The sequence below is a fragment of the Ptychodera flava genome, unplaced genomic scaffold, assembly GCF_041260155.1.
Source record: "Ptychodera flava strain L36383 unplaced genomic scaffold, AS_Pfla_20210202 Scaffold_37__1_contigs__length_1687728_pilon, whole genome shotgun sequence".
In the NCBI taxonomy this organism is placed as follows: Eukaryota; Metazoa; Hemichordata; class Enteropneusta; family Ptychoderidae; genus Ptychodera; species Ptychodera flava.
Window position 1 is genome coordinate 1418715 of NW_027248359.1, and position 12311 is coordinate 1431025.

The 12311-nt window shown below is 37.2% G+C and overlaps 1 protein-coding gene across 1 annotated transcript; it reads right to left on the reverse strand.

Annotated features, from left to right (window-relative positions):
* Window positions 1-400: 400 nt before the first annotated feature.
* Window positions 401-3968, reverse strand: LOC139127791 (tyrosine kinase receptor Cad96Ca-like). The gene is made up of 7 exons (XM_070693664.1): window positions 3942-3968; window positions 2596-2863; window positions 2337-2453; window positions 1506-1687; window positions 1256-1378; window positions 533-644; window positions 401-405 (listed from the first exon to the last, which is right to left on the reverse strand). The coding sequence occupies exons 1-7, from the start codon at window positions 3966-3968 to the stop codon at window positions 401-403; spliced, it is 834 nt and encodes a 277-aa protein (XP_070549765.1).
* Window positions 3969-12311: the final 8343 nt, after the last annotated feature.

Genomic DNA, 12311 nt, shown 5'->3' on the forward strand with positions numbered 1-12311 from the left:
GATAGACTTTGTTGTGTTTTTTACGTGGTTATCCGACTGTATATTGAATATATTGTACTGTGACGATTGGTCCGGACAGCAAGCTTTGACTTTTCAAAAACATTAAACCAATCTTGATTAAGAAGTTTCAGTCATGCAACCTTTGCGTGAGCCTTACAATTCATCGTCACAGTGCCTAGGTTTTACCAATCTCAGACCATCACAAACCTCCCGTTTGACCTCTTTACCACTAAGTGCCGGATAAGGACTTGCACCTACAAAACAAATCGGATTTCATAAGTTGATAAAGCACAAGTGCATAGGATTATTCCTTGAATAAGCGTATGTCATTGTCATGTGCGATTAATACTGGGTTTACTTGAATACCTTTTACACCTGTACAATTTTATTTTCTGCGGGGTTAAACTGTATTATACACATGTAAAAATTTATGAATGCCAGTGTTTCTAAAGTTCATAATTATATCAAGCACTTAAGCATGCCAATTTTTGAACTGAAATGACATTTTTGACAAAAATAAAGTTTATAATACCTAGCGTAACAATTTCCCACAGTAAAACGCCAAAAGACCAAACATCGCTCTTGGCGGTGTGCAAAGAGTCACGCAATGATTCGACAGCCATCCATCTAAGTGGCAATGGGCCCTGTATAATTTAAGCAAAGTATATAGCACGAACATTAGTTTATAAGTAGTCAATAACGACTAATTGATATAGGACATTGTCTACGTCAAATACTGAGTTGGCTTCATATTATATATTGTTCATTTTGGTTCACATTATTTGTTTATTGACGAAGAGTGAGGATTTCATGAAGTCATTAAGTCAGTGGTATTTTCAAAGCTTAATGCTGAAAATGTGCGGACGTGACGTATTTATTACATGCAAAATGAAGGACCCCGCTTGCAAAATCAAATAAAATCAGCTGCAAAGTTTTCGTTCTCATCGGCTATAGTTACCAATTTAAAGTAAAGTTATTAACATACCGGTTGTAAGGCGCCAATCATATTTGGGTCAGCAAAGGAAACACACACACACATTCACACACACACACACACACACACGTGCACACTCTCTTCCTCCCTCCCTCCCCTCTCTCTCCTCTCTCTCTCCTCTCTCCTCTCTCTCTCTCTCTCTCTCTCTCTCTCTCTCTCTCTCTCTCTCTCTCTCTCTCTCCTCTCTCTCTCTCTCCTCTCTCTCTCTCTCTCTCTCTCTCTCTCTCTCTGAACTGTTAAGAGATGAAATTTTATACTCACATCGGACATTCTTTGATATGTATAATTCTCTTTGACATCCCTTGCTAATCCAAAATCGGATACTTTGCAAATATTATTATCTCCTAATAGAACGTTTCTCGCCGCCAGATCTCTATGAAGACACTGCAATTAATTAAAAAGATAAAATTTAATAAAATACTACTCTATTTACTCCCACAACTAGCCTACATTTTCAAATGAAAGTAATCATAAAGAAGCTGTCATTACTTGACAAGTAAGTTTCACTTACTTTTTCCGACTCAAGGAAGCTCATCCCTTTGGCTATTTGCCAGGAGAAGTGAAGTAAGTTAACTGGAGTGAGTTCTCGGTGTTTTTCATGGAGGTTCAAATATTCATGACTACCACGACCATCTCTAAGGTACGTGAGCAAACTACCATTTTTCATCAATTCAGTAATCATATACAGTGGACCTGCACCATTAATTAAATATAATTTGAAAAATTAATACTTATTAATTCTGGGGAGAATTGAAATTACGTCAGTAGGTCACTTGTGGATATCTCCACTTGCCCTTCAAACAACGAAGATTCAAGAAAACACGATGATCAGGGTTAATTTCTTTAGACTTGTCTGTTGATTTCGTCATTTGAATGGACTGAAATCATTACAAAGTACACTGTTACCCTGATTACATTTTACGGACTATAACGCAAACATGGTCAAGAGTGAAAATGTAAACAAATACCCCATGACATTCGATCAAAAAGAAGAAAATGTTTCTGCACAAATGAAACATTTATCATAAAAATATTTGGATAAAAATAAGATCGATATCTATACTATACTTTTGCAAATGTCATCCCTGAAGATAGAGTTCATAATGAGGCCCATTATATACACTGTCCTTGATTTACCTTTAGTTTCCAATAGCTTTGTTTTTCCAGTGACGTTATAACAGTACAATTGTTCAAGGTTATGATCATTTCTGAATGATTTCACGGCTCTTTAAATGTATATCAAATGTAATAAAGCCAATTTTCAGTCACAAGAGACGAGGAAGTCTGCCAACAGTATATTAGCTGGTATCAAGAACGATATATTATAATTTTAGTTACATACGTCCATTTGTATCGGTACAGCAACCAAGCAAGGCAACAATATTCGGATGTCTTGGCAAAGCTTTCATTGTCTTAAATTCCCTTTCGAACTGTCGAATATCTTCCGCAGAAGCATCATCTAAAACAAGCATATTAACAAATCAATAAACACACAAATATCATGGGACAAGTGGGCAGACAGACAGAACTGTTAAATGTTTGCGTGAAACATATCAAATAATACTACAGCAAATCCTAAATGTTATGGATATTTACTTTACCTCTTAACATCTTCACCGCGACCTCAGTTCCACCGATGCTTCCTTTGATATTAATGGCAACAGCCTTCCGAACTTCACCGAATGCTCCTTCTCCAAGCAGGTTATCTTCGTGAAAGAGCAACTTTTCACACGAGAATTCCCAGTCATCTTGGAAAAGAGGGTCAATGTCGCTGACACTAGAGGATGCCTGGCTGCTTTCAACAAACGTCGTAGAATCATCTTCATCTCTCTGATTTCCATCAATCTCCGACTGAGAAATTTCAGAATCCTTTAAATTTTAATAAAAGTTTCATAACAATGGTATTGATGTTCCTATTTGCAAAGTTTCGATAAAATATAAAGACATATAGAAGGGGAGATAGATATTTACATAGAAAATTAGATAGATAGATAGATAGATAGATAGATAGATAGATAGATAGATAGATAGATAGGTAGCTGTGGAAACGCAGCTATCTGTTGGCGGAGTAGCGGGCATCGCTCTGCGGGACAAAGGTCAACCCCGCCACAAATAGCTGCGGGCCAACTACCAGCGAAAGTGGGTCTATTGCGACGACACAACATGTATCGGAATTTTGAACGGCAAAATAAACCAAAGTGACTGTAATTCAATAACATGACCTATACCTGCCTGAACTCTGACTTCTGTTGATATACTAATAAGGATCTGGCCGGCCGTCACGCTATTCACGTTCAAACGAGCGACGTCCTTATTAGCATATCAATAGAAGTCAAAGTTCGCTGCTGGAGTAAAAATCTTGAGTACTCTTTGGAAAATCAGCCGAATTACGTAAACGAACCAGAAATTTTGTTCACAAAAGGAGTTAGGGAATGAGCAATAATCAGAGTTTAGGCAGGTATAGGTCATTTTTTGAATTACGCTCACTTTGGTTTATTTTGCCGTTCAAGTTCCGATACATGTTGTGTCGTCGTAATAGACCCACTTTCGCTGGTAGTTGGCCCGCAGCTATCTGTGGTGGGGTTGACCTTTGACCCGCAGAGCGATGCCAGCTACCCCGCCAACAGATAGCTGCGTTTTCACAGCTAGTAGATAGGTAGCTAGATAATTAGATAATTAGATAGATAGATAGATAGATAGATAGATAGATAGATAGATAGATAGATAGATAGATAGATAATTAGATAGATAGATAGATAGATAGATAGATAGATAGATAGATAGATAGATGGATGGATACACAGATAGATGTAAAGACATTCATTCATAGATACATAGACAGGAAGACAGACATGTTTGATATGTAGGTAGATAAAACAATCGATTGACTGGTCGATTGATTGATTGACTTATTGATCAATTGATTGATAAATTAATTGATAAATACCTCTCTGTTAATGGGTTGCATATGCATGACTAGCGGATGTCTTGGAGATGTACCTCGATGCTAAGATGAATCAAACAATAGTTAACCGCTCATTAATACAATTAGTTATTCTCTCTCTCTCTCTCTCTCTCTCTCTCTCTCTCTCTCTCTCTCTCTCTCTCTCTCTCTCTCTCTCTCTCTCTCTCTCTCTCTCTCTCTCTCTCTCTTATACATCCACCCATCCATCACAAACACTTTAAGGGTAAATTTTCATTGACTGATGGTCACGACATCTTCTCTTCACACAGACTCAGACGTGGTCGGTTTGGCTGATTTCGGGCAAATCTACCATACCCGAAACGTCTATTAAAATTAATGAGGTTACTTTACTAGTTTATGCAAAACCTTATATTGATTGGAAATCTGGGGAATGGCTATTACATCAGGCTAAGCCCTAACACATCGGCAGTGAATTGACATTACTCTTTATAAGACAGTTACGACTCTGGATTAAACAAGACAAAGATGTTGGTTTCATAAAATGCCTTATAAATACAACATTAACGTTCATCAAAGAGAAAAGACTCTCCAGACCTAGCAAAGCCGTCGGTAACGACATTCGAAAAACAGCGAGCAAGGGCTGATGATGATGGCTAGAACAGCGAATTTTGTCCTGCCATGTTTAAAGAACCAAGGAAAGTGTGCTAAAAGCGAGCGATAATATTAACGATAATATGTTGACGAGATAAACATTGAAAACTGTAGGATTAAAACGAATGTTACATACCAGATAATGTTTCTCCCATATTGATACTAAAATCATCGCTAATAATATTACAAATCCGACTACCAAAAAAGGTACGACTTTGTACGTTTCAAGATATTTAGCGGCTTGATATCCGGGTCCTACAAAGTGCAATTTGATTTTCCGTTAATGATAGTAAGACGCAATAAGCTGCTTTGTTGAAATATGATTCATTACTGATTTATAATTAAAAGAACACACAAAATTACCTCATGATTTAAGAAATGATATTATAAAATCATTGGGTGTCTCTTTCAAAGGTACATGAAAGTTTATGAAGAACATGTTTCAGATCGTATAATGGACCCTACACAAATTCTATCCACCTATATTCTTTGAGCAGTGTATTTTCGAAATATTTTCTTGCAAACTCTTTCCTTATCATGCGCTCTGAAACAAAAGAGTGAAGTTTTACAAAATAGCATATTGCAACCGAAGTAAGTGTTAATGCTATCGTACTGTGAATTAGACAGTCATGCAAACGTGACCAAAGCAACAATGGGGCCGAATTTTCGATTTGCAAAGCACGCCTTGATTGATTGATATAGTTTCACTAATGCCTCCCTTACCTTCTTCTCCGAGACTAAAATTAAGTATAAGTAATCCACGTTGATTTTCAGCCATACATGAGTAGCTGCCATAGTCACTCATATCAACATGCAAAATATGAAGTGTGCTGGTCTTGACTGTACCTCGAAGTTTTTCCTCAACGATATAATCATTACCAGTTATCTGAGTTCCATTGGCATGATACCACTTGATGGACGACGCAGGGTAGCTGTTGACTGGGCAAGATAACGTAGCATTTTCACCGTCGGATGTTTTAAGATCTCTATCATCTGAAGTGTGTTCGACGATTGGACTGTCTATGTAAGGAAGTAGGGTAAAACAGTCACGTTAATAAGTTTGCAAGGTATGATATGATATAATTGCTGTTTGGATAATTCTAAACATAGGTAATCTCAACTATGAAAATTCATTTCCCGACATCGCCGTTAAACACCAACTTTTGAGCGTGTAGGGGAGCAAAATACTTACAAGGGATAAGGACAACCTTCGTCTGGGAGGAAAACCGACGCGATGCGTACTTCGTGTTGAAGGCCACGCATCGTATCTCAGATTGATGTCGTTTGTCCGACATATTGACCACAGCACTTTGCTCGACTACGGTGCCACCAAAAACACCAGTGTGACTGATAGTTTGCGTAGCTGTCACATGAGCTAAATTGTCATCAATATACCATTCGATTTCCGCCGCTCGGTTACCACTACAACTGATGCACGTCAATTTTAGCACGGAGCTGACAAAGAAGTCAAGATTTTGAAAATTGTCCAATCGGAGACGCGTTTCACATTCTGTTGGATATTTCGGTGGAACTATAATGCAAATAAAATAGAAACAGCAATGAACTGAAGATTTGTTTGAGTCAATATAAACTCAGATAAGGATATGGATCAGAATTCAAAATAGAAATGAGAAAATGATACACACGTTGTGATACGATGCCTAGGGTTACTCGATTCACACACTTATTCCTTACTATAGAGAAAATTTTATTTTTGTATACGTTTTAAAAAAAATCAAAAAGCGTTCACTGTCATTTCAAGTCAGTTGAATTAAAACTAAATTGAAATAATTACATTGATTACTCACACAAAACATTGATACCGATGGTCCCCGTACATGGAAAAGGCGCAGCGAGGCGTACATCTTCTAGTCTACAGCCAAAACTGGCCCCGTTGTCTTTTGCGAGAACGACACTGTTATATTCCAAAGTATTTATTCCTCTACTGCCAAAACTGTGACCGTCTTTCGTCCACGACAATAAACCTTGCGGAGTTATATTTTTATTTATGATTTCACATCTCAGAGTAATTTTGTCACCTTCTAGAGCACTGTCGCCATAACTTAAATTGTATGACATGGAGCACAGTGCGTAACCAGGATCTTGAGGTAGGCATGAGACGAAGGAGAAAAATTGGGAAAAATGGGAAAGAAACTCTGTAAATTGACTTCTGTTTGTCAATAACATTATTATTATTAAAATTGGCATTTGCTTAGACTTCGTTGCCGTCTATAGTCGTACTTTATTGAATTCGAATGTAATTCCATAAACGCAAAATACTGTTCAACAGAAATACACGTAATACGTACCTATAACATACACATTTGCTTCTGCAGGATGGTCAAGCCAAGGGACATAGCACGACCAGGTTCCATTGTCTTGTTTCCCTGCCTTCTTGATTACAAGGTTAACTTCATATTGCGCTGGATCTCCAAAGATGTTACAGCAGGCATGCTCAGAAAGCGTTCCATTCTGAACAACAAGTCTGTCTGGCAATCCAGCGCCTCTTTTCCTCCAGCTCGGCAAATCGATACCTGTCTTAGATCTTCCACTGTTATATGCCTTGCACGTCAATGTTAATGTATCCCCCGCTTTCACAAGCGCATCCTTCGGTTTAACTAACCAATTATTGATGCCTCGAGCTGAGTTGGTCAAAAAAAAAAACACAAAACAACAAACAAAATAACAAAAAAATGCTCGAAGTCTCAAATGTTGACAAGTTATGCTCATGTATTTTACTTGTAAGAAGCTTGACTAACAAATCGATTTCTTTGGTAATTTTTAGATGGCCTTCGTTGAAAAATGTTTGAAACATATAATATTTTTTCATGCACTAAAGCAACGTCCATTAATTTTAAAGATGACTGAGAAATCAAGGTTTATAATTCATCTGCAATGTATGCGTGGATACGCCACTGCCATCGTGTATGGTTTCGTTAAATCGAGCTTTGCATGATAACACTTTAAAGATTCTTTATTTCTGCAGACTGACCGCAGTGTTGTAGATAAGTATGGCTACATTCGTTTTAGAGAATGTACTTAATCATAACATAAATTTTAAAGTTACCAGCACAGGTCCAAGGTCTCTGTAGACGACTATGGTGCAGCATGCAGAAAAAGTTAGCATCTTCGTACCCCGGAGATGCAGTGAATTCATATTCCAGTATATCATTTGACGTAATTTTCAGAACTGACTCACTGTTCATCAACGATAGTACACCATGTGGAGTGGCAACTCTATTTGTAACATACAGATCACGGTAATGTGTTACCAGGACCCATGTTGCGCGACATGCTACAAAGGTGGTCCCCTGGATCTAATAATGACGAAATTATACAGAAAGTAGTGAAACACTCGATAAATTTCATCCATAACTTACGGCAAAGCAAATTCTATTCTTTACTAACAAAAGAAATACATGAAATTTATATCGAACGTATGTAATTGCTTTGTAAGTTTTCAACAATTCTATGAAAAACATAGGATTCCCTTAAACATGCACAGTGACACACCATACATAAATGTCTGAATCTTACCAAGTACAAAGACATTAGCTTCGGCAGGGTCTGTTATATGGGGTGCATAGCATAGCCATGTTCCATTGTCTGCCTTCCCGGCTCTTTTAATTAAAAGGTTACTTCGCGAGCGACGGATCACCTATAACGTCACAGCAACCGTCGTATGATATCCCATTTTGCACAACATGTCTGTCTGTTGATCCAGGGTTTCTTTTCATCCAGCTCGGCACCTTGTAATCCTCAACTGTCCTTGTGTAATTTGCACTGCAATTCAATGTCACGGAACGTCCTTCCTTTACCACGGTATCCTTTGGGAGAATTGACCATGAGTTCGGCACATCATCTATAGAAAACATATGATTTAATGGCAAACATGGAGCATGTAAACATTGGATGTTTCCAAAGCACTTAGGATGAGTAACTGTAAGAGATTTGTGTGGCTCTTCTTGTAATAATGGCGATTATTTAACACACTGCATGCTTTATTTGGATCCATGTGAGGGCAAAGTAAAAACGTATCTCTAACAAATAGTTTTACACTTGTCAACTGACAATCGAATATGATGCCTGAAATCAATTTGTCCATTTACAACTGCCAAGAAAAACTGACCGGCTGCATCTGACTGCTGAAGATTATATCATTAATAATGATTCTCGTAAATAACAAAGCGAAGAGGTAATAATCTACTTTATTTTAAGGACATATTGTACCAAGTAGGAATATCAAGTTTGGTTGGTTTTAAAAGTGTACGAACCTTGTAACGTTAGAATGCATTAATTACAGATAGATTCACAATAATTAATAAGTATCCCTTATCATAGAATAATACAGATGAACTCACAAGAGTCAACATCAATATAGGCTTGCTGAATAAAAGCAATGGGTTATTGGCTACATTTATCTGTATAATGCACTATTCAGCTAAACACAGGCAATAACCATGCATAAAACTATAACTATTAGAAGTTTTATGCAGTAACTAAATAAACTATCGTGAGATGAAACCCCATTTAGAATACTATACTCTTCTTGCATAGAAAATACTAATTTGTGCGCCTCACCAATCACATTAACATTTGCTGTTGCTGACGTTTCGAATGTTGGAACGTAACATATCCATGTCCCACTGTCTTCCTTCTCAGCTCTTCTGATGACAAGGTTCACTTCGCCAATTGATGTGTCACCAGTGACGTAACAGCAGTCGTCGTACGAAATTCCATTTTGAACAACAAATCTGTCAAGAGATCCGGGTCCGATTTTCATCCAACTTGGTATCATGTACGCAGGCAAGCGGCCATCATAATCCGCTGTGCAATTTAGCATAACTTGACTTCCTTCTCGTACATATGTATCTCTAGGCGATATGAACAATGACTTTAGCTTCAATTTTTCACTACCTGTTATAAATGATAGACCAAATAGTTAACATCGCCTTTGTTATTCAAAAATTATAATCATCGTCCTTATCACCATCACAACCACCACCATCACAATCCATCTACATTATCATCGTATCACTCATCATCATCATCATCATCATCATCATCATCATCATCATCGACATCATCATCATCATCATCATCATCAACAATACGTCATCATTTACTATCACCACTAACGTTACTTCCTAAGTTAACGGTGGAATGTCTTTGCCTGCGCCACTCATTCAATCATTACATAGGCAGTTAAAAGGATGAAAAGTGTTTTTGTGAAGATCAAAACCAATAAAACACAGCTGACGTGCGTGACCATTGTGATGGTTAGATGGGATAAACATATAGTATAATATTTAGGGTGCGTGTGTATTGCTGGAACTGTACTGCAACTGCCGTTTGTATGCTAGTACTAACCCCGATTATATATGACATACCAATAAACGAATCAAATTTACCAACCTGAGAACATTTTCAGCCTCAAGAATGTAATGTGAAGTATAATCATCCAATAGAAATGTTTCATACCGGTATTAAAGACCTCTCCGACGTCATGTTACCGGGTCACCTATAACAACCAGAGATAAATAGTAAACATAGGATAACTGAGCTTAAAAATATTTTAGTCAATCGTTTGCATAATTTCGTTTGTCTTTAAATGGAATGAACATATGGAGTGTCATCCTGCACACCTATAATTTGTAAGCGAAATGTTTGAAAAGTTGATCATTGACTATAGGTCTTTGTGTAGCATTTTAGACAATCAGACAACAAAGCAACGGGTTGCTGTTGTAGTATTGTTTAAATATTTGGCATACCATGGAAGTCAAAGTATCATTTCACAATGCAGTGTAAATAGTTTCGATATCATGTTAGATATTATTTTCGTCCTGGTAAAGAGACAGACTAGATATCGCATAATGCTCATTGGCACAGCGCATGACAAAATGTGTTTTCACTCCGATGTCTGTCTACAGCATATCTAAAGATATCTTAGGATCTAATTTAAATATTTGTCCTATTATGGAGCGCATTGTTGTTAAGACTGACAAGTTAATGACGTTTAATTGTAGGGAGGACGTAAGGTAACTACAACCTAAATAACAATACAATAAACAACATCCAGCCGGAATTACAATACTTTTGGTCATAGATTGACATGTTAACAAGCGTAGGATATAACAACTTTAAATATTGCTCCTTTCAGTCTTACTAAGTCAACGCTGAATCTATGGGCAAAGAATACGACATAATATTGTTCATTTAGATATTCTCAATCACGGTATCATTTTAAACATTTTAACAAAACCCTTTGCGTGACTTGAGACTGTTCAAAACGATGTTGTCTGACTTAAAACTATGTTGTTTTTGAGAGCCACCTACCTTTAATTTCTTGTCGTAGAACATAACTTTAACAAGACGGTTCAGCAACACAAATAGGCTAGCCGTGTACTCAAGATATGTCGTCAGCTACTTATTTCCTTTGTTAACTTATCGACTAACAAAATGGCGGCACTATTTGATCGCCGTGATTTATCACACAGAGGTGAATATCTGAACGACCCATCGACCCTTTGGCCTACAATCCTTAGTCTCTATTTAAGTAACATGTGATTGGCTAAGAGAGTTCAAGGTAAGACGAAGTTTTTGATTGGTCATTTTGTATTTAAGCTGAACAACATCGAATCCAAGTTGTGCCATACTTGAGCCGCAAAGAATCTACACATAATATGTACAGAGACTTGTTTACGTCATGACTGTCAGTATATTGTTATTTTCTTTCTGCTGTGTCTTCTTTATTGGATATAAAGTCCAATCACAAGGACATATTTTTCTCTTGGCCCTGTGCATGGGAGAAGTCGTTGGTGAAACAGTGCTTTTTGTGATAATAAATGATAATAAATTACGAATCTGTTAGCTGTGAATATGTACACACGTTAAGTAAACAGTAAGACCTCGTTTTATTTAAAAATCATATAAAAGGATGAATGAATTAAATAGATGAACATGGCTTTGAAAGCGGTGAAGGTTCAATCTTTATTATGTCAACGCTCCATCGAATTCCATACAACGTATGCACGATAAAAACCCTGAGGAGCTATTTAATTGACTACATTCCGACTTTTCCCCACTCAGAACTTGGCCTGCTTTGCATTACAACACATCCACTAATACTACTGTTTTCAATGTTCTCTACAAATGTTAGATCAGCCAAATTCTTTTGACACCTTTCAAGAAACGCGTTCGTGATTCGACATAATGGCTCTTTTAAGCATTTGTTTGAGCTTGAAAAACAGGTTTGGTGTTAATGTTTGACATCCTGCTGCCTATAAATAACATTTTCTGCGCTAATAACAAGCTGTTACACAACTACAGTTTCTTTCGAGACGACATGTTGCAAGTTCCTTCTCAATGGGTTCTACAGGTAGATTTAGATCAAACTCTCCAGGGCAGCGAACGATAGTGAAATTATGTGACAAAGAATGGAACTAATGTTGGAACATTGAATGTCTTTTTTACAGGATAACATTAAAAAATCCGAACTACGATCACTTTTTTACCGTCATGTAAAAAGGGACTTAGTGTGACGCAAAATAGGACTCAATCGCGACTCAAAATCCCGGATGTTCTACGACGAGAATAGAGAGAAATGATCTGTGGAATTGGGGCTGCATAACTGCAAATAATAAATTCTTCAAGTCGGTGTTGGTCATAACTGTTTAATAAAAATAAAAATACAATCAAATTTACAACACATGTGGCTGGGCCGAAAAAAGACATTAGCAA

Excerpts from the sequence above, each read along its gene's own strand:
- LOC139127791 (XM_070693664.1), bottom strand. The coding sequence starts at position 3,968 with ATGCATATGCAACCCATTAACAGAGAG. Across the intron at positions 2,864-3,941 it reads TGCAACCCATTAACAGAGAG|GATTCTGAAATTTCTCAGTC; the intron begins GTATTTATCAAT and ends TAAAATTTAAAG. Across the intron at positions 645-1,255 it reads CATATCAAAGAATGTCCGAT|GGCCCATTGCCACTTAGATG; the intron begins GTGAGTATAAAA and ends TAAATTATACAG.